Below are 23562 nucleotides of genomic sequence, written 5' to 3' on the forward strand. Positions count from 1 at the left end.
AGAGCACATAGCTTGAGTCCAATGTTGAAGCAAGGGACAAGGTTTGCCTTGGGAGGGGGGGGGGAGAGTGGTGGTGATGGGAATTGGGGGTGGGGACACAAAGTTGCTTCAAAGGGTGGTTGATAAGAGTAATTGACATAAGGAACATATATATTCTGAAAATTCAGTTTCCAAAGAGCAGAACCACTACATGAGATGAGTTGACATCGCTTTGCACCACATAACGGTGTATGCACACAGACAATGCAACAACTCACCGACCACCACTATGACAAGCTGACCGTGCCGGACGATTGTGCTGCGAACTGCCTGTTTGTGCGTCCTGGTGGGAAGGGCCACGCCCTCGTCCTTCGTTCTGCAGAAGATTACCCTGAGAGCATCAAGGTGAATGAAACCTAGTTAGGTTATAAGTAGAGGTGACTCTGTGAAAGAATTATTTTGTTTTGGGTTTATCTACAAATTACATATGCATGTTGGAGGGAGGGGGGACTGTGGAGGGAGTAAAAGGGAAGAGAAGAAATGAAAATGCATACGAGTGGTGGGTGGGGGGGGGGATAAGGTTTGTGTACTTGATGACAATAAGGGAGGTGGGGGTGAGGTACACAATGTGTAATTGCTGTTTAAAAGGCCAAAATTTGACCCAAGTCCACCTTTTATGTTACCCTACCATATCTTTCACTATGTCGAGGCTTTGCTGCTGCCTCCGCACATACCAAATTACTACTGATTGCACTCTAAATACAATCAGGGATGTCTGTATCACTTGTGGAGCCTCGTGATGCTGATTAGGCCTGGGTATGTGCTTTGGAAGAGTCTTCTTTAATTGGTTTTGGTTCAAAGATGTCCTCTTGCCAAAAAAGACCGTGATATTGTTAACGCATTACAAACAGGACAGCTCGGTATTTTTTGAACTGGAGTTAGGATGGTATGAATATGTGGAAGAATCTATAAATGTCGCCTGTAGTGCGTTTGCGTGTATTATTCTGTTTTCGGATGGTGCAACATTTGCGCATCTTTCTTGCAGGCCTTCGAGAAGCTCAAGGATTATACTCTCATCCCCACATCGATGTCAGAGCTGAATAAGGTTAATGGGATGCTGACCTGTTGCTCCATTTTAGTGAACAGGAAGCTTGACGTGTGAATAACCTGCTCCTCATTTTCCTCCTGTTGTCGATTCCACAGTTCCATCACACATGCATCCTCTATGACATCATAATTTCCTTTGCTTCTGTTAATTTCCTTATTTCCAATCCTTACATGAAGCTCGATTCCATGACTTTGCCTTACCCTGCAGCTAAGCATCACTTATCGTTTGCATTGAAATTTCCTTTCCAGTGAAGCCGAACAGCATCTGTAGCCTCTATGAGATGTTAATTTTTATTTATTTTTTAATGGAATAACCAATCAATAGATGTGGAATACTACTCGGGTGCTAAACAAGTGGATTACTATCGTTAAAAATGATCAATTACTAGAGTGAAACCAAATGACTGTGGATGAAGCTGTGACTGTGTAACTCTATTAAAATATATAATAATACAGTTGATGATTGTGCCGATAGCTGGTTATAAGTAATCAGGGTAATAGGTTTGAAAATTGATAGTTTAGGTCTTGGGTTCGTGATCAAGATCGGACGGATATCTGTTGATTAATCGGCGAGTAAGCTCGTTGGTTTGAGATCTGAAATTTTATTTTTTCTTTCTCTCGATTTTGTCATCGTTGATTTTCCGCATGGTTTGTTTGGGCATGTTTTTTTGTACCTTAGCCAAGGCTCATGGAAGGATTCTCAGCAAAAGTTACAAAATAACACAACGTGAAATTATCTTGGGTGGAGACCGTTCGCCGTTCATTGCGTCCGATGCAACAGTGGGCTGAACCAAGAAGGTGAAAGGGGTTTTGGGAGAGACTTGCGTGGGGACATCATGGCTGGCCCAAAACGGATGGTAGTGCTATGGTTTTGTGGATTTGGGTAGCTTTGTGTGAACACCTCTGTCTTGGCTCACCTTTTCGAACTTAAGTCCTCGCAAGTAAGGTGTGTGTTGTAAATACAGATTGGTTTAATATCGGGGAAGGAGCTTGAAAGCAAGGGTGCACAAACACAAAGTGCTTTAATGGAAAAGAAAGAAGGAGGAAGAGGAATTTGGAACACAGTTAGAGGGAAAGCATGGCCGTTAACAGAAATGCATGGACACAAGGGAGGGAGGGAGGGGGTGGTGGGGGTGTAATTGGAGGGACAAAAGCTCTCGAGGGCAAGAGCGATGGCGAGGATGATAGAAGAAGGGGAAGAGAGAGGATAACAGAAAAACGGTCAGGGAGGTGGGGAATGTGTTCAGGGGTGTCAAATTCCACCATCTTTGTTTACATAATATATCAATGTCCCAATATGCAAGGAAGGTTGCTACAAAGGCGGTGTTGTACTTGCAGTTAACAACAAAAGTCTCGGAACCATTTCGTGTTGTCACAAAATGAAACTACCGACTAGTCGCCTGAGAGTCAATTACACTTTTCATTGATACCTCGGATGAACAACATTATAGACCTGATCATTAAGCAGAAAAAGTTTCAGCTTGAAAAGAGACAACAACCTGTCAGCATACTCCCCTAAACTGTAAAGGATTTTTTTTTAAATGTCGTCGCAACAAATCGAGTAAGGAATTGATGACGAAAGCTCAAGGTGGTAGTCCGACTCTGAAGAACAGTCTGAACTATTACTTTGAACTCGGAGGGAAAACGCACGGCTTTAGGTTGATTTTTTTAAGTGCTGCCAGATTGTTGGGTTGGGGGTCGGGGGCATCGTGGATTGTGGAGGTGATGCGAATGATATTTGTCTGTCGATAATCACAAATCGAACTCAGTTCCGGGATGGAAGCTTGGTGGTTGCGGTGGATGCAGTCTTGGCAGAATGTAATTTTGTAACGGTGGACCAAGTAAATGCTTGTTTGGATGCGCTGCAGATGTGAGTGACCAAATATCCCCTTATTTCATTCCACCTTCTTATTGATATTTTTTTGTACAATTCTCATGTACATTGATTGTGAAAATGGTGGAGAAGTAACCTGCTGGTGCAAAATCTACGATATCTAGTTAATGACGAGTGGTTCTTTGTGTTTGGGTTGGTGTAGGTCATCTACATGTTGCATACGTAAAATTGTATTTCTCCTACACCTTTTCTACCTTCGTTTCCAATTTTTCTTTCTTTTTTTCTTTGTCCTCCTCCCCCCCCTTATCAAACATGAATTTTTTCCCCTTGAATTCCCTCCGTGCCCCCACCCCTTCCCTCATCGACCCTCAGGAAGTGGCCACAAGTATGCATTATCCAAGTTGTCGGGGATGTAGAGATGGTTCAAATTTGTGTTAAAAAAAAAGTTCAAGCTTCAGAGAATACATTTCTGATGTGTTAATCCAGGGATACATGGGAACAGGTTATCAATCGTTACCCCTTCCTCCCTCCTCTCAAATAATATCTGCTTTCTTTTCTTCTTTTTGAAATAAATTCTAGGTTTATGGAAGAGTGAGGAGATAACGGGTCCTGATAGCAGGGCAACAGCTGGATATGATAAGCAAGGAAAAGAAGAGAAGGAAGGGTAGGAGGACGAACAGGAACAGAAACAACAACCTGCTGGTAAAAGGGTTGAGTTGGGTAGGATTAATGGAGGTAGAAAGATTGCAGGTCAGGATGGGGGGATGTAGAAGTGGAGGTATACGGTAAAGCTGGATTTTGGGAATTTACCCAGCAGGGGGTTACTGGAAGAACATGGTTGTACATCATGGAGGAGCTGAGAGAGCAACAACGGTATACCGGAGGAGAGGTGGTTATAAAACAGAGGCCACTGACCTTGTTGTGTTACAGATAGACATCTGTGACTGACACAGAGGTAAAATGTCAAATTGACTACCCCTGTACAAATGACCTTGTCTTCATCATTGTGTCAATGTGTATGGGTGGAGGGGTTTACTTGTCAGTGGCTCGTGGGAGATCGTAAGTTTGAGAAATATCTTACACTAAATTTTATCACTTTCTCAAGAACACAGCCTGTGTACTTTGGGATTTGGAACCTTTCATTGGTCAAGCTACCTGCGAATAGCCCTGCAATTCAATCAGTCAGGATGTCTGTTCTTTCATGTTTGATACTGTTTAATCTCGGATCCCTCAGTAACTATAAAAGTACCATTTGTGCTGCTCTAGACTTTCAAACTCGTTGCCAGTATGCAGACAAACTCTCGGTGCTAACCTATTGCTCTGGGTCTTGTGGAGAGGGGACGGAGCAACGGGTCTTTTTGAAGCTTGCGCTGCGCCATTCGCCATGTTCTTCACTGTAAATTTGGAAAGGACGGCATTTACCTGGTTATGTTTATCCAGACTTCCTGGCTTCAACCTATGCCGACAATTTGAACTCGTTAGTTTGGTGAATATTTTGCATTCCACCTGGATGGGCAATTGAACAGCTTTTAACAAGGCCCTATCATGAACTTGTGCATTTGAAGGACAACCGAACTTGTGCCACACTGTTCACCAGTTTGAAATGTTTGTGGCAGATTTTGAAAATACCCTCGTACATCACTCCTTTGTATCGTACATTTTATTCGATCCATTATGGAAGAAGATTACTCTTTGAGCAATCCAGTCAGCGAGTGTTATTTGCCCAGTATATAATTCTGTCTTCAATTAGTCTCGGGGAACAATTTTGAAGTCACATGACACAATCCAATAAACTCCTAATCAACTGAAATTTTTTTCTTTCTCTGCTATTTGACTTTCAACACTGTTTGGATAAGCTTTGATAATTATAAACATGACCTCATATTATGACATTAATGCATTGGTTTACTTTGATTGACAAACGAATACATTTGGTCCACATTGCTGGTCTACAGAGAGAGACCAGCAATATAGTCATATGTGTCAGGGATAGACGGATGAATGGACGGTGGATGGGGGACTGTGATAAAGGTTGAGTAATGTGGGAAAGGCCTGTATTTTGGTAGTTCACTTTCAGTCACTATTGATGTGGGTTGGGGGAGGGTGGGGTCATGGAGGTATGGATGGGAGGTGTTGGTAATGGTGATGGGGTTCGATAAGTTTGGTACCTCTCAGCAGCCCGTGCTCCCAAACCCTGGCATGCGCCATACTCTAAAATTAACTTTGCTTTGCTTCCTAGTGCATTGTGTGCAAAATGGTTCGCCCTGGAAATGCAAGACTCCGTTTGAATAAAGCAGATTGAAAATTCGTCCATCTGAGTTGGTGAATGTTTTGTAAAGGTAATCACACTTTCCAAGTACATATGTCTTATGTAAGGAGCGTATCAATTACAAGTGCTATTTCCTCTTAAGTACTATTCGTTGAACTGTTTGGCTAACTCGTCAATCATTGGGTGGTACCTTTGGTGAAGAGTTGGAGAGACCAACCTTCAATGAAATGTGCAACTTGCATTGCCCTTTCGGCCTCGTCAAGCTTGGTCATTTGGTTCTGTTTGCCTTGTGTACTGTATTGTTGCTTTGATGGTTTCCACACTCAGATATACTTCAGTCAGTCAGTGTGTGAGTCTGCACGTAGATCTACTTTAATAGCACCCTCAGATGGCCTTTGACACAGCTCCACAAAGTTGTCTAATTTACCAATAACATTTAACGTCTAATATTTAACCATAATTACATTTTATACCTTGAATGTGGATTAAGTCAAAGTTATCTGCATCCATTCCTGAGTGCTTGTTCGCACAACCCTCGTTAGAGGTGTGCTGTGAGGCCGACTGCTTTGATTAACCTGCTCGGCACGCTATGACAAAGTTGTTTAATTTCACCACGTTTATTTTATACCTTGAATGTGGGCTATGTTAAATGTCGTAGTGCTCGTTAACGATGGTATATTTGCTCATATCTCGATCTCTGTGAAAAATGGCGTCAAGATAAGTATTCCAGCTTGAGGCTTTACATTGTCAAATGCGCCCTTGTTCCACTTTTTAGTAAATTATTTAAAAACATAAAATATGCAAAACTTAACGTGGATTTTCAACTTTGCTGCAAACTAATTAAGTTGATTAAAACTCCGATTTTTCTCGATATGTTATAATCAACAAATTGCTTCACATTCCAGTGTTACATGCTTTGGAATAACTAGCGCAAAATAATTGGTGAGCACGCCGGGTATAAAATAGTTAATAACAAAACAATATTCCTACTCGATCGGTCTGAGAATATTTTGAGAGATTCTCAGAAATATCTTTGATTTTTGCAGCATAAGATCATAAATCTGCCGTTTAGAATCCCATAAATACAGTGCGACTCTGATATTGGAATGATCCATCACTCCAACCACCGTGTTTACTGCTGCCAGTGCCACTGCCATGGTAGAGATTCGACCGAAGAATAGCCTTTGTAATCACGATGCTATCAATTATACAGGTATCTGGCTGGTTTGCTTGTGACCCCAATACTAGTTCACTAATCGTATTTCCATACATACATACATTTAAGCCATTCAGAGAAATCAATGTAAAAAGTATTGTTTTAACAGAAAATGCAACATTGTGATGAGCAATCAAAAAAAAAAAAGAAGACAACATGCTGTAATTGTCGCAATTTATTCTTATTGGCAATCAGTCCAGCCAACAACCTTAAACCGTGCCAGATTCACGCAAAAACCAAGGCCACCGGGGAGTAGGAACCTCGGACTCGGTTGTTTGTGCATGAGACTGCAAACCACAGATCATGCATGAAGTGACCCATTTAGAGAGCTGTGTAATTTTTTTTTTCCTGATTGCAGCAATAATGAATAACACCATTATTTCCTGACGTTTAGTTTAGCACCAACAGAATATCCAAATGGAGCATTGTACATTCACTTGGCCAGTCCATGTGGCCATTCCCAAAAAGATGAGGCTGTGTAGGTGAGCAAGCAAGCACACTGTTATTAAGCCCATAGCTATTAGAGTGGCGTAATAGCAAGGGTTAAGGCGATGATAATAGTAGTAATAAAATGTTAGTGCTGAAAATGCTGGCACACCGGGAATGCGGCATGTGCATCGCTGAAGGATGGAATTTCCAGCTCGGGAAGCGCTGTGGGATGATTAAAAGCTATTCCAGCAATGGGCCAGAACAACAACTGCCGACAACAACCTTTGGGAATCGATAAAATACATATACAAATGCCTTTGATGTATACATTTATAAAAGAGGAAGGAGAAAGATTATCTTTACCTAATGACAAAATCCACCCCCCCCCTCCACTAAAAACAAAATAAAACCTTATTTTCTACCAGTTACATTGTTGCTGCCTAATGTGTCATTTTAGTATGACAGGTGTTCTTCTTTTTACCTTTTCTTCCTGTTCTCACAAAATTGTTGGCTTTCGTTGACGCCACTACTCGTGCTCTTGAGAGCAGTGTTTCATAGATACAGGGTTGCAAATTGTCCTAAAACTCCAGGATGAAAAACTTAACAAAACCACAGCCAGGATTCAGCTGGCTAAGCTCTTACGGGAATAAAATTATTGTTTTCCATTTCGATTCAAGCTCTCGGTGCATGAAATAGATCAAAAACATTAACCTTTCCTGTGCTCATAATTACATAATGCAAGATCCAGCCTGTGTATTGTAACATCAAGCAAAATTAGCCATTACAGGCTCCTTCATTTCAAGAGTCTGGTGATGATGATGGGAGGATATGCAGGAAGAACTTCAATGGCACAGATATGGAAATGAACATTATTCTCAAATTGGTGATGGTTCAAGCAACAACAAATCGCAAATATAAATACTTGTAGCACCTTGAAATGTTTTAAAATGTATGAAGGAAGCTGCAGTGCAGGAAATGGGTGTATTGCAAGGTGAACTAGAATGGCGATCGGAAGAGTGCACACCTCCGCCACATAATGCCTGATCCACTCCATTTTTGAGATATCCTGCTATATATCGTTTTTGGCCCTATCCCTCAATGATGAAGAATTACTTAAATTCTAGTGATCCAGATCAGGATCTTCACCAAAATCTAATCAGTTTGATCTTGTCACACACCCAACCTGTCCACCAAATTTCATCCGGATCCGTCAACAACTTTTTGAGATATCCTGCACACAAACAGACAAGCAGGCAGAAAGGGGTGAAACCATAACCGCCTTCACCTTCGATGGCGGAGGTAAATATGGTGAAAACCTGATGGAGCTTTGCTACAAAAAGCTCAGTGAGCTGCTCTCTGTCGAATGGTCTATGAAAAGGTTCATCTTTTTACTTGGGCCTTGTTTGTGACCCGAACCGGTTACACGTATACTGTATTGCACATTGTTTCCATGGTGCTAACTGTAGCTTCCCCCATTTTCTGAGCATCGAATCGGACAATAAATAAATATTTACAACATAGACAGTGTTCTTGAGAGGAAGTTCTTGTGAGCACAGCTTGAGGGCTTTACGTGCCCTGTGCCAGTGAATGTTCAGCCGATTCTGCGATGCAGATACCCCATTGAAAATTAAAAAGAAAAATTGATGCTTTGGTTCCATTTAGCACTGCCACCTTCCTCGCCAAAAGTAAGATGGCTAAAAAAAAGAGAAGAAGAAAAATAACTTTTGGAGCTTTCTTCATCAATGTTGGAAGAAGAAGAATCCATATTGGTCACTTGCTGAGAAAGAAGATCTCTGTAGCTGCCACTTTGCTGCTGAGCAGTTGAAAATGAGGAGGTGCTGGAGAAGGATCCATTTGGGATCTATCGTTCATTCCGAAGGGCAAGCGACACCTTGTTGTTTGGAGTTTCAAAGTAAAGCAGCTACTGCAATAGTTGTTCTGAAGCAGCATGTGTGTTCTAACATTTTTTTTGTAAAAACAATTTATCTGGGTCCTTATTAATTTTCACGATGCTACAGGAAAGGAGACCCTTGCATCCATCAAGTGGAGGCCCAGAGGCAATAGCAAAACTGTTGTTCCGCTGCCTCGACAATCCGAGATTTCCTCCAAGCCGTAGCCACTGGCTGACAAACGGCCGCGACGAAGGTTGAAGACGGGCGGCTTGTCTTAAAAAAAAAAGTCTGATTGAAGCCTCACAAAGCTTATTGTCATGGCTTATGGTGAAGGGTTCTGGAGGACATGGGTGGCCACACATCCAAAGGAAATCCTTCAAATCGCATTTTCAGCTTGAGGATTGAAAAGAAGATTCCGGTCAACCTCCCCTCCCCAGCTCAGGAAGACCTACCATCAAATATGCATAAATCCCAACAGCATCCTTTGTGATTATCGATAACTCTCGTCGGTTTGTCAGAAAAAAAATGTGGCATCTGCTCTTCTTTTTCTTTATTTTCTGCATGCAGGCTACCCTCTGCAGGTACGTGATTGGCAATTTCAGGTAGAATACGTCAGATGTATGGATTAGCCTTGTGTGTGTTGTTTTTTCTGGAGTGAGATTTTGTTCTTTCCTTTGACTAAAATATTTAGCCAGAAATAAATCCATATGAGAAAATTAAAGGTAAGTCGGATGTACAAGTCCAGATCATGTCTGTTTTTATAAATTGGGAAAATAAAAATTTGTAACCACTTGTCCTCTGGAGGGGCCTTGATAAATATTCTCATGAAAAGTAGATTTGTACAATTTCCTAAAAACGGTCATCCCATAGAGAAGGCTTCTTGAACTCATTGTCGTCAAGATTGCAGAGCCATAATGTACTTATGTCTCTGCTGAAGGCCCAAGCGAATGGAGGCAACAGCCAATATGACTGCCATCATGCGAAGATGAAACTGAAGACACAGTGATGTCACAGAATCGAGCTGCCAAGCTCAGGAGGAGGTGAAGTGTTGCTCAGAGGAAGCAGACAGGTCCGACTTCGAGGCGATACAGTGCTCCTTCTTCAGGGTTGGGAAGGCCCAGGATTATGGTGATTGGGAGACTAGCTGTGTTTCGTGTGAAGAAGACGAACCTCGTCTGCCGCCATCGTCCATCTTGGATCTACACAAATGGAGAGACAAGCAATTGGAATGGATGTACTATTATTACATCATAAGGAAATCATTGTGCCACATATCGTAAAAAATGAATCCTGCATCTTACCATTAATTAATATTTATGTAAATAGCCTTTGAGCTGTCTCGCATTAGTTCAACTCTCCAACTGAGTATAAACTGTCACCCTGGTGCATTTCAGACAGGGAGTTGCATCAATGAGTGTGCCATCCATTGGATGGATGTGAAGGAGGGACTCGTCTGTTTAGTATTGAAAGTTGGACGTTGAAGACCCAATGGTGCCTTTTGTTGAAGAGTCAGTAAGTTATCGCCAGCATGCTCTACAAATCACAAATTTCTACTCTAACTTATGGAGGGCACTGCATTGGTGGCGCAGCTGCACCTCAGTTATGATACAACCAGCAGCCACGTGCACTCAGTTCGGATTAATGTAAATCGAGCTTATTCAAAACAAAATAATCAAGTGAAACAAAAGTTAGTAAACTGTTTTATTCTGTAAATATTTGGTGCAGGTATGGTCGTGGTATGGACACATAACGGAATGGTTACGTTCATTCAAGTAGCTGGGGCTCGAATTTGGCTAAAGTTAGCAGTGTTAATTTTAGAAGATACCATGTCATAATCAGATTGTTGTGAAAAACCTAGCTGGATTACTAATGATCTGCTTGGACTGGTCGACATGTCGTGCCAGTCCACATTTGGTTGGACTGCAATGGACCACATCACTGTAAATTAATGGCACAAGGCCCAAGTACAAGCAACTTCACATGAAAATATTTCAATCATAATAACTTTCATGAGTCAGATTATGAGGTGTTCAACCCATTATCAAAATGATTCATACCTTTTCAACTCATTATCAAGTTTGTAAATGTCAGGTTTGCACGATTATGTACAAACCCAGATGAGATGTCATGTTTAGTTTATTTTTACAACTTTCCAGCCAACAGTGATAACTTAGCCAAATATACTTGGTCACTAACTTGGCAATCATCCAGCACTGCGGGATGAGATGAACCTTGACCCCAGATCTCACGCCCATTCCAGCTAAGAAATCTCAGTGGAGGGTTATCCATTAGAGGCGTGGAAGGGCTGGGCAGATGCAAACTTCCAGGAGGCTTTGCTCGGCCACCCCAGATGGGTGTGTTAAGACAGTGCACTTTGACCACCTGCCTTGCTTCTGAACTCAGCAGGTGGATGAAAGTCAACTGCACTCTACTGAGGTCGAACTCCAGCTGTAGGAACAAGAAGTTTGAACTGGGGTTACTGTTGAGGTTTTGGCTTTATACTCGAGTTTTGCTCATTATTATTTTAAAAACTACAGCGGGAGTTTCTACTTAGCTTGTCACAGTTGTTAATAAGTTGTGTCCACATGTGAAGGATTTGTGGGTGACCATGCCACATGTGAAAGATTTACGGGTGACCATGCCACATGTGAAAGATTTAAGGGTGGCCATGCCACATGTGAAGGATTTGCGGGTGACCATGCCACATGTGAAAGATTTAAGGGTGGCCATGCCACATGTGAAGGATTTGCGGGTGACCATGCCACATGTGAAAGATTTACGGGTGACCATGCCACATGTGAAAGATTTATGGGTGACCATGCCACATGTGAAAGATTTACGGGTGACCATGCCACATGTATGGAGTTTCCACCGATATGTATGGGTGACAATGCCACACGATGATTAAGATATATGGCATCTCCAAAGAGACATGCATCACGTGGTGTATCCAGCAAGTTTCAAAACCAAAGTGCGGTACATTTTGGTTTCTCTTCCAAGACCAAAAACAATAAAATATTTGAGGAATCGTGCATAGCCGACAGAAAGCTTCCTACCTTTAAGGATATCCTTGTAACTAAAAGAAGTGGAGAAATAAAAAAAAGACAAAAATGTAGACATGTAATAAGTAGATGGTTCAAGTTAGAAATGTAAAGTACCATTTTCCTACCTGTTTTGATAAAGCAGAAAATAAGGCTGGCAAGATAGCTTAAAGGTTTGCGTACTCATCTCTGAGCTATCTACACTGGGTTCAAACTCCGACCCAGCTATAAACTGTCATCCTGGTGTTTTGAAGGCAGGGCGAAGCTTAATGTGTGCGTTGTTCTTCGGATGGACGATAAACTGGAGGTCCCAGTCTGCCAGGATTAGTTGGTGGATATTAAAGATCCCATGATGTTCTTTGCAAAGAGAAGGCGAGTTATTGCTGGCACTGAACCAATTACAAATTCCTGCTCTGAGCTCCAGGAGGTAGCACATCAGCGGTACAGCTGCGCCCCGAACAAACGATGCTACCTGCACCCGTGTGAAAGAACAAGAGGAAGAAGAACAAGAAGAAGAAGAAGATGAAGAGGAAGAACAAGAAGAAGAGGAACAAGAACAAGAAGAACAAGAAGAAGAACACGAAGAAGAAGGCCTTCAAGAAAAATCGAACTTTTTTGTTTTTATTATAGCATACTACCAACAAGTTACTTAATGATCGTTAAGGTTCGTAAGTTAACATGACTTGAACAATCTGCCATGATCATCGATATATTGCTAGATTGAAAGCAGCCGTAGAGCACATTGAGGGCAATTAAAGATTTTATTTTCACGAACTTGAAGAATATTTGAACATCTGGGTTCATCATCTGTTTAGTATTCCCATGTGAAGACATAACTCATGATGCTTTGATCACATGTTTGAATCCCATATAGTGCATTAATTTGTTCATTATTACCAAATTTAGCCCTGAGTGCAAAACCTTGTATAAAAACATGTGCAAGCTTCTGCATGAGCCTCACACAGTGGAGAAAAAGGATAAACTGATCTCCAGATATCCTGGTGTCAAAATATAAATGTCATGCAGTCGTCAAAAGAAAGACAGTCAGATAATGGGACATTGATGAATTATGTATGCAAATCGGGCAGAATCTTTGACACCTTAACATACTACACTCCCTGCTTGGCTCTTTCCTTCCCTCCCTTTACTCCTATCTCCTACCATCCTTTCTTTCCTTCACTCCTCAAACTGCATGTGTGTGTGTTTATGTCTTTCTATCTCCATCTCAATCCTCCCTTCTCTCTATCTCGTTCCCTCTCTCTCATAGGCTCCCCTCTATCTCTGACAACCTTTCTCTCAATCACACACATCCAAAGAAGCAGGAACCAACAGAAGAACATCCAAAGGGACAGGAAAGGTGACACACCTACTATAATACATGGCTGATTTAAAGCTCCGCATTGAATGACGAACAATTGACAGAACATCTAAAACTAGTGAAACGATTCTCTGAGGACATTCAAATAGAATTTGGATGAGATAAGTGTACCAAGTGCACATTTGTAGAAGGTCAGATCAGGTCAGGTATGGGAGCATGTGCCAGAATAGCGCGTCGCTGCGTCCACTTTCCGTTGGTACTCCAGGGGCCTCCGTCTGACCTTCCCCCAGGCAGATGCCTGGCCCATCCCCATCTCCTTGAGATGCTGGTCAACCTGCTGCAACCACGAGGCACGTGGTCAGCCCATCAGCCTCCTCCACTCACGAGACTCCCTCGCTGAGAGAATCTGGTGAGCAGAATCAGCATCAGGAAAACGAGCCACATGTCCATACAGCCGCAACTGACACTCACGGACCATGCAATAACAAATCTCATCCGAGTCTCTCTCAGCAACCGCTCGTTGGACACAAAATCTGACCAGCGATAGCCAAGGATTCTCCGAAGAGACCTGGTACCAAAGGAATTAAGTCTCCGTCTCAGATCCTTGGTCAGAGTCCAAGTCTCGCATCCATAGAGCAAGACTGGAAGCACCAAGGACCTGAAGACTCGGACTTCCGTCCTCCTGCACAGGTACCGGCAGCGCCACACCCCATGATCCAGTGAATCCATGACTCCCCAAGCCCGACCCAGACATCTATTGACCTCTGACTCGCAGCCAGCAGAGACATGAATATCACTGCCAAGGTAAGTGAATCTCTCCACGACCTCAACATCCTCACCACAAACAGGCACAGACAGGACAGCAGCATCCAAGATGTCATTGAAAGCCTGGATCTTAGTTTTGACCCAAGAAACCCGTAATCCCAGTGGCTCCAACTCCTCATTCAGCACCTCGAGGGCCCCCAAAAGGATAGATAAAGTCTCTGCAAAGATGACTGCATCATTTGCGAAATCAAGGTCCGAAATCTTGACATTCCCAAACGATGCACCGCAGCTTGATCTTTCCGACATCCTCCCTAAAATCCAGTCCATACAAGTGCTGAAAAGTGTGGGGGCCAGTACACATCCCTGACGAACTCCAGTAACAACTGGAAATAAGTCAGAGATGGTACCACCACACTTCACAGCACTCTCAGTACCAGAGTAGAGTTCAGACATCAGATCGATCAGTTTTGGTGGCACCCCACGAAGAGCAAGAATCCTCCAGAGGGCATCCTGATTCACTGAATCAAACACTTTACAGAGATCAACATAGGCTGCAAGCAACCCCTGCCGAAACTCTTGTCTGCGTTCGGTGAGGACACGAAGAGCAAGGATACGGTCAATCGTTGACCTCTTTGGTGTAAAGCCTGACTGCTCTGGATGCTGGTAAACGCTGGTTAATGTAGAAGGTAAACCAACAGAAACAGACAACATTACAATTGACCTTCAAACAACAATACAGCAGTTATAAAACGAAGCATCATACAAATACCTTGGAGTAGAAGAGGGCCACCAAAATATGCCACAAACAAATAAGCAAAATAATCACTAAACAATACCAACGTTGAAGGTAACATCCTGAAAATGTACCTCTCCCCAATAAACAAAATCAAAGCTATAAACTAACTCACAGTACCAGTGTTGCAATACAACTGTGGAATAATAAATTGTGGCCCCATTAAGAAATCAATGTTAGACATCAAAACAAGAAAACTCCTTACCATCCACAAAATGGATTACAAAAAAAATGAGAGGGAGGGAGCGGCTTGATAGAACTCAATCAGGTGTATAGAGCGACGAGTGTTGGAACTAGCTGAGTTTGTGAAATGCTAAACAGACTATCGGATTCACTTTGTAAACAAACATGAACAAACAAACCCGAAAAAGTATCCCCAATTCACCTTGCAAAGAATTTCCAAAAAACAGGTGTAAATAGAAGATGCCACACAGGAAAATGAAACAGCAACAAATACAGCCCCAACAATTGTAAAAAAGACAAAAGAAATATACCCTAACAACTGGGAGAACGACAAAAGAGCAGGGAATACAAAAAAGAATTGGTCTGAGTTGGGATCGACAAAGAAGGCTCATTGGAATGGCTAAGAAGAGATCAGCTCGACTGGGACGGAGAACGAATAATAATGAATGCCCAAGATCGAGGACCCTACAGCAATGGATTTAAAAAGATGGTGGGACTGAGCCAGATGGACAAGTGTAGGTTCTGCAAGACAGAAACAGAAAGTATGAGTCACCTGCTTTCGGGAGACAAAAAACTATTATCACAACAACTTTACACACAACGGCACAATAAAGTATGCAAAGTGATTCATTGGCACATCTCCAAAAATTTCAACATCCCAGTTTCAGAAAACTTATGGAACATGACCCAATGACAATCATTGAAAATGAGACGTCACGCTCACGTACGACCTGATGATCCCATCGAGCGTGAACATACAAAACATAGCCTTGCAACCAGACATCGTTCTCAGAAACAAAAAGGAAAAGACAGCATTGCTGATTGAGATATTAGTACCCAGCGATTTTGGCTTAAATAATGCAGAAATCAAGAAAATGACCAAATACCAGGACCTCAAAAATGAGATCAAGATATCTTGGAAGCTGAAGTGTCAAAATTGCATCAGTGGTTACAATTGGAGCAACAGGAATAATAAAGAAGAATCTCACTGAGATTTTGAAAACCATCCCTGGGAATATTAGCACAAACGAACTACAATTGGAGGCAGTCCGGGATTCAGTAACGATCTTGAAAAGAGCCCTCGGACCAAAACTCTGAAAACAACAAAGTTGAACTGCTTGGTCCCTGAATTGTGATCCCTTACCGAAGCAGAGGTGGATACTTTGATTCCTGGGAGGTCTCCGTTCCACCTCCTCATACCCACAAATGGAGATAACCAACGACACACACACACACACACACACACACACACACACACACACACACACACACACACACACACACACACACACACACACACACACACACACACACACACACACACACACACACACACACACACACACACACACACACACCTCTCCCTCCCTTATCTTGCTGTTCTCAATTTAGCCATTCCCTACTCTACCCACATGAAACATAATAAATAGATAGCTCTTGTATATAATTTTTTAAAGTGTAAAATTCACGAGATTATTTACTTCCTGAGATACAAAGTTTAACCTTTGAAAATTTTTTAAAGGGTCAAAGAGTTTATGGTGGCCTGAGGAACTGAAAAACAGTCTCCCTGTTTCTCATTTGTTAACTAACAGCAAAATTGGGACCAAGGAAGTTTGGTTCAGTTGTTAACTCAGTTTTCCAGCGAACATGATTGATGCCGCTCGAGGTCCCTGAACCTTGGCCGGCGCCGCAGGCTGTAAGCATGTCCGTCCTCCTTTGGAAAATTTGCAGGTCACCTTCAGTGCATCAGACATGCAGCCCAGGTTGGGGTCAATCCAATATATTCCTGTTGAGGGTACATGCGATTAATATAGCAATCAGTCTGTTGTCTCAGAGTAATGAGATAACTGCAAATGGAACTTGTCATTATGTAAACCCATCACACAAAAGAAAGATATGTCTTAAATGCAGCTGCAATCACCGTCGATCAACTTGTCCTCGCAGTCAAGCAAGTCCCGGCATATGCGAGCTGGGTTATCCTTGGAGCCCAAAGGGTTCTTGATGCTTTGAATGAGACTGTGGAGATTATGCAGTGTGCGAAATATCTCTGATCTTTCGGCGTGGGTGTCCTGTGATGCCTGTGCATGAAAGCAAGGGAAAGGGGTTCATCGTCAATCCTTTGTATAGATGGAAAAGTTTATTAACAATAAAATTGTATATTATTAACGTATTTGAATCTCTGATTGAAATATTTATTTATGTTATCCAAAATGACTCAAACCTCAATTGGAGTTATATATATATATATATATATATATATATATATATATATATATATATATATATATATATATATATATATATATATATATATATATATATATATATATATATATATATATATATATATATATATATATATATATATATATATATATTGTCGCAAATTCGCGCCCGTCGGCGTGCGATCAGCCACGTGACTCGAATCGCGGCATGTCGCCCACCGGACGGACAATTCTGTCGTGACCCTCTCGGACTAACGCCGGGAGCTAGTCACAGGTGGGCCTTTCGGCCTCACCACGATCGTGCCAATCGGCCACCCGCGTGGGATAGGGTTGTTCGCCAAACTCGACCGACCTAAGTACCCACGCAGATGGTAAACCGGGCGATCGCACCTCGCCGCAGGTCGACTCTGGACACGGGCCGCTTAAGCGGTCCGTTCCGTACTATCGGGATAACCGAGCGGTGTTATCGTCGGCCTCAACGGTTCCGATTACTTATCGGGCGTATTAAGCCCACTACGAACCCTTTACGTGAAGCAAGATGGAGATACAACAAAGGGAAGGACGCAGCGAAACGGGGAACAAGTTCACACAAACACTTTATTCACACAGACACAGAGCACACATATACAGCCAAACAGAATCAGAAATGCACATATATCAATTTAAAACAACAACAATGCAGAGCTACGACCGAATAAGCGAACACACGGCAACACTTAAAACAACACTACTTGACGGACGGCGCCACCCACAGACATTTACACAAAAAGCAAAGGAAAAGGAAAAAGAAGTCGCGACTTCCCTTTTCGTGGCCGGTGAGCCCCTCTCCCACGACCGTCAGCGTGGTCGCGCCTGGCCCCGACCTCTCTCGCGGCCCGCGAACCCTCTCCGGCACTCCTCGTCCGGACGCGCAGGTCCACCTCAAAACCGGCACTGCCGCGTCTCCCGTCCATGCCTTCGTGACAGGCCGCTCGCCAAGCCGCAGGCGCATGTCGGGGTAAGACTCTTACCCCGACAAGACGAGCAGCCAGGAAGCCTCGAAGAACCAACTCAACCCGAACCAACTCAACCCGAACCAACTCAACCAACTCTCGACCAACAACTCGACCAACAACTCGACCAACTCTCGACCAACAACTCGACCAACAACCCCTCAAGGTCCGTCCTGTCCGCCTTTTGTAGCGCGGGGCTCCGCCCTTCGCTCCGCCCCGTTTTCGGCCCCACCTCCCTTCGAGCTTCTTGGAGAAGCCTCTCGAAGGGGGGCGTGACCTCTCGCTCTCCCTCCACCCCGCGCCGTGCGGGGGCCAGGGGAGTCAGTCTTGGCTCAGAGCCAGGGAATTATTCCCCCAAAAAGAGGCCCCCACCTTTTCTCACCTTTGACCCCCGGCTCGGATCGCACTTCCCCCACACTGAGCGCGGAGAATTTCGACGGGAGAAACAGGCGGGAAAACCCCCGGGCATTGTTGTTGGTTTTTGTTTGTTCCCGGAGATCGTAACCATACAGGGCCTACTGAATGGCGAGTGGTGAAGATGTGGTAGCGTAGATGGTGGAGGTGGCGTGGTTGTAGTGTGGTTGGCGCTGTGGTGGCGATGGCGTGGTTGTTGAGATGCTGTTTGTTTGAAATAAAAGATAGAACAGAAAAAATGGCTAACTCAAAGCGTCGCAGCCCGGATGGATCACATAAATTCCCTCTATACAACGGGTTTGGGCTAACTGCACATGTACTTACAGAGATATCTCACCTGAGGGCCCTTTATGGTGTAATGCGAATTTCCACAACCGTAACACTACCACCTCCCCTTTTTACAGACTCGTCCCGAGTCTTCAAATTCTCGTGTGCCATCATGTGTAGTTCTCCCCTAGTATGTTTTACCTTCGGATCCCTGATTGCGACATTCATGGTATTTGTGTCCCCAAAATAAATAACCTGAGGGCTGAGTAACTAACTAAACAAACCCACTCATACGGACGACTTAAATAAAATTGCCGGCGTGAGACAGACATGCCGGGGGCGCACTCATATTTACAGTACATCTTAACCTTAACTTACAAATTTTACACTAAACCATGGCCCAGGATCAATGGACTCTGCAGGCAGAAAAGGTCAAAAGAAAACCGGTGCACGGGCCGCCACTGCAGGCCCGTGTTGTAGCTGCCAACAGGACAGTTCTCGCAGCTTGCAAACTGTTGCTTGATGATCCTGGCGCGCATGGAAATGAACAGGGGGGGGGGAGGGGGCAAAGCAAAATTGAACGGGGGCAAACTGATGATGTGGGCAGTGGGCATGGCATGGCAAAGGCAGCAGGCAAACACAGCCTGCAGAACCAGGCCGCTGCAGGCAAACACAGCCGGCAGATGATCCGACTGGCACAGGCCTTGCAGAAAACAGCTGCAGATGAACTGGCCGGCACAAGCCTTGAAGTAACACAGCCAGCAGATGATCCGGCCGGCACAGGCCTTGCAGCAAAACAACAGCTGCCGATGAAGTGGGCTGGCCTTTGCCTTGCAGTGGAGGTTGGTGGAGGAAGTGCGGTGGTGCTGGCCACTCAGAAGGCGGGCTCGGACCTACCTACCTGTCTCCCTCCCACCTATCGCCTTTGCCTGTCACTGTCTATAGCCACTCCCTTAATTTGTCAAAACCAATTTAGCCCCAATTATTTTTTTTTTCTTTTTATTTCCGATCTCCCACTATAATTCGTCCCCTAACCCCCTTTATCGTCCTTGTTCGGATAACCTATCGTCCCCTAGCCTACTCCCAACCCCTCCGTTCCCTTCCCGGAGGGGAATGAGGGAGAGCTAGCGTCCTGCGTCGAGGCCCAACAAAAGCTCAGGATGGCCTCCCCAGACTTCAGCACAAAGTGGGTCCACAAAGTGGGTCCAGCGGCCCACAACGAGAGCGAAGGGATGGATGGTGCGGAGGGGTACACTTCCTAATCTACCCTATCCATTTACCTTTAAACTACCCTGGGGCTTTCAACAAGCACCTCTCGCTTAAACTATTGGTTCTGACAACCCAGATTCCCATCGCCTGTGTTGGTGTCCTTACAATTTTGGGCCTCGCCCCCCAATTTTCTTCCCGTGCCCTCACACAGTTTCATGGCTGGGATGCGTGGCTCCCCTTGGCAGGCACGACCCTCTGCCGATCCTCCGACGATGGCACCCCCGGGCACTACACTGCCTCCGAGCCTACCAGCTCCCAAAACACCGGGGAGTGCCCCCCATGGGAAGTCCCCTAAAACGCACACATGGCAGGCTGGCTTCCCGGGCCCCTTTCCGAGGGTCACCCATGCCCACAACACTGCCCACACGGCTAATGGTGCCCCGGGCCCCCGCACCATGCGGGCGCACCCGTGCCCACTACGCTATCCCGGCCCCCCATGGGCCCTTGGCCTACTACGGCCGACTAGCCTGGTGCCCAGGGTACCCACTCAGGGATACTCACCTTTCGCAGCCACGCTCCCAGCCCGTCAACAGGGCTCCTGCACCCCTCCAAATGGGTATCGAGCCTACATTCCCACCAACAACAAAACGACCTCCATTTTCCAATTTGTCTAACCCAGCTAACTCACTCTACACTGACCCCGGGGTCCCTTGGGCAGGAGTCACTCCTCCCCCCAATCACTCATCGCACCATGCATTCCCCATTCACTCCACTCACATAGACCCGCTGGACGCACTCACTCACCAAGTACCCGTTTCCACTTCACAACCCTTCAACACACACATCGCTGAATCCTGCCATTCCTGCTCACTAAATCCCCTAACTAACTCATGCTCCCACGTCATCCCTTACACTACAGCACGTTCCTTTTAACACTACGTAGCTAAGCTACGTCCCCGCTACACATCCACAGTCTGTCACTGTCTCCAAAATGTCATTTCCCATTTCCCGGGCCCCATGAGGACTTAGCCCTGCCCCATGGAGCTGGTCTCGCTAAGCTAACCCTTCCCCCTAACTAGTGTCATCCTGTGCCCTGGCCAAGGGGATCATCCACCCCTTGCCCAGGAATCCTGTTCACCCGAAAGCGAGGCTTGCTTTTTTTTTTTTTTTTCCAATTACGCGCAGCACCAGCGCGGCAACTCGCAGCTCGCGCACTTTGTACCTGCCCGTGACGTCATGCAGCTGCACGTGTACCTCGTCCCTCTTGGACGGTACCATCTGGCAGGGATACCCCTCCTGCCGGATTCCAACCCCACGTGCAGCCATGACGTCACCCTGCGCACCCCAAAAGCAAACCTCGCACTCCGAGGGGCTCCCCACGCGAACACATGTGCTCTGCCCGTTGGAGCTTAACACAAGCTCGCGTGGAGAACCCGTCCGGTCCAAATCCGTAATCCTGCCTCAACTTTGTCCGTCAGCGGGATCGGCAAATTTACCGCTGGCGTTTCCGGACCGGGCTTCACTCCTGCAAGCGAGCACGTGGTGGCCTCATGCGTTGCACGGCCTGGACCTCGCGCTCGCTGCTGGGTGAACCCGGCGCGGTTCCCATTACAACTATGGCCGCTACTCGGCTTTTGTCCCTCTGTCGCCGTCGTCGTCTCCATTCGACACACGCACTCCAACGTGTTACGACGCTAACACACCTCACAATTACACTCACACCGGGAGACGCGGCTGCGTGCTCCCGCATGCCGACCGACATCTCCCTTACACACAGCGACCTTGCACACGCTGTCTCTCTCCTTACACTCGGCCGCTCACTCACTCGTGCCATTTCCCTTGCACACACAAAACCACTCACACACGCGGGGGCACTCACCCGCAGTGCCTCATCCACACACGGCGTGCTGGGGAGCACGCACTCTGGAACTCTCACCACCACACCACTCACACACGGGGGCTCACTCACACCTTGCACCACACACACAGGGACAACCACACTGGGGATTTGTGCCACCCCAAGGGCTTCCGGGGCCTCTATACCCCCAAGCTCTCCGTGCACCTGTCCACAGCACCCGTCCCCTCGACCCGCAAAGCACGACCGAACCCGCCTGGTTGTGACTCGCTTCAAGGGGGCATACTCCCTCCCCTCATTCCTGGAGGAGGCTATCCAGCTGCCTGCACCGGGTCCCGAAACAGTCCGCCAGCTTAAGCCTCATTAAGCCTCGCTACTAACTCCGTGTGTGTGTGTGTGTGTGTGTGTGTGTGTGTGTGTACGTCTCTAACCCCGTCCAATTCACCCTCCATCTCCCGTGTCTTGTACATTTATTAGTTTCTGTTGTCTCCTCGTGTCTATTAGTCTCGGCTTCTTTCTGGCGTCTTTCCCTTATCTTTACGTAGATCAACCTTGCTTTCTCCTGAAGTCACTCCCGTCCTTCCCTCTGTTTCACTCCTTGCTCTTTCACGATCTCCGCGTACCTCATCCTTGCTTTCTGTCTTAATTGTTCTTTTCTCTCCCTCCCAATTCCTTTCACCTCGTCTCTTATCTCCCTCGTGCACGTCTCCGAAACCCTAATTAGTTTTTCCCCTTGCATCACCGTCACAGTTTCCGTCACCTCCACGCTTCTCGCCCAACACGTCTCCCGAATTATTTTGTCCTCACCCGGTCTCACTGCGGGCCTGACAACCGTTGCACTACCCCTGAGCTCGTTCACTCCCACACGTGGCGTCGCCATTTTGAGCTCCCCGGTTATTGCCTTCATGCCCGCCTGCAGGCTTCGGCCCATTTGCTGCATCTCACCCTGCTGGGTTCGCATATCACTTACGAATGCCTGTGTGTGCGCATCCATTTTGTCCATCATTTGTTGCATATTTCCACTGATTCCTGCGAGGATGGCGAATAGCTGGGCCATGTCGGGTGCGCTCGGCTGAGCCGATTCGGCCAGGATCGGGGGGTTTTGGTGGCGAGGGGGAGGGGAGGTGTCATACACCGCGACCTCTGCCGCTGCCACGCCCATTTCGGGCTCTGGGTTTGATTGGGGGAGTTCGTCCTGTACACCAATGTCCTGCACGGGGATTCCATCCTGGACCATGGACCATTCCATCCTGGACACATATACATTTCTAATACCCCCGGCACCCGCTCGCCTTGAGACGCCATCTTATTTCTCGTAACGGGTTAATTTAGCTCGCTCGTAATTTGGAGGGAATCGGGGGTCGCTCCTCTCACCCCTGGACCGATTCCTGTGAATTTAGCTGGAGACAGGAGAGTTTGTTTTCCCGTTCTCTGACACCAGTGTTGCGAATTCGCGCCCGTCGGCGTGCGATCGGCCACGTGACTCGAATCGCGGCACGTCGCCCACCGGACAGACAATTCTGTCGTGACCCTCTCGGACTAACGCCGAGAGCTAGTCACGGGTGGAAATTTCGGCCTCACCACGATCGTGCCAATTGCCCACCAGCGTGGGATAGGGTTGTTCGCCAAACTCGACCTACCAAAGTACCCACGCGGATGGTAAACTGGGCGATCGCACCTCGCCGCAGGTCAACTCCGGACACGGACCGTTTAAGCGATCCGTTCCGTGCTATCGGGATAACCGAGTGGTGTTATCGTTGGCCTCGACGGTTCC

The 23562-nt window shown here is 45.8% G+C and overlaps 2 protein-coding genes across 11 annotated transcripts in view; one reads left to right on the plus strand and one right to left on the minus strand.

Annotated features, from left to right (window-relative positions):
* Window positions 1-5228, plus strand: part of LOC147013350 (N(G),N(G)-dimethylarginine dimethylaminohydrolase 1-like) — a 66108-nt gene extending 60880 nt beyond the window's left edge. For both annotated transcript variants that reach the window (XM_085855104.1, XM_085855102.1), the window contains exons 6-7: window positions 241-384; window positions 1025-5228. In XM_085855104.1, the coding sequence (XP_085711230.1) occupies window positions 241-384; window positions 1025-1141 (261 nt within the window). In that variant the 3' untranslated portion in view covers window positions 1142-5228. The remainder of the gene's footprint in view (window positions 1-240; window positions 385-1024) is intronic.
* Window positions 5229-6154: 926 nt separating this feature from the next.
* Window positions 6155-23562, minus strand: part of COL27A1 (collagen type XXVII alpha 1 chain) — a 216149-nt gene continuing 198741 nt past the window's right edge. For 5 of the 9 annotated variants that reach the window (XM_085855093.1, XM_085855095.1, XM_085855092.1 and 2 more), the window contains 4 exons: window positions 16748-16904; window positions 16503-16612; window positions 10923-11174; window positions 6155-9925 (listed from right to left, as the gene is read on the minus strand). In XM_085855093.1, the coding sequence (XP_085711219.1) occupies window positions 9779-9925; window positions 10923-11174; window positions 16503-16612; window positions 16748-16904 (666 nt within the window). In that variant the 3' untranslated portion in view covers window positions 6155-9778. Of the gene's footprint in view, window positions 9926-10922; window positions 11175-11782; window positions 16613-16747; window positions 16905-23562 lie in introns of those variants that run through there. The other 4 variants (XM_085855098.1, XM_085855097.1, XR_015051287.1 and 1 more) reach the window with 4 other exon arrangements.

The sequence above is a fragment of the Eptatretus burgeri genome, chromosome 14, assembly GCF_056783735.1.
Source record: "Eptatretus burgeri isolate ZD-2024b chromosome 14, Ebu_testis_v1, whole genome shotgun sequence".
Taxonomy (NCBI): Eukaryota; Metazoa; Chordata; class Myxini; order Myxiniformes; family Myxinidae; genus Eptatretus; species Eptatretus burgeri.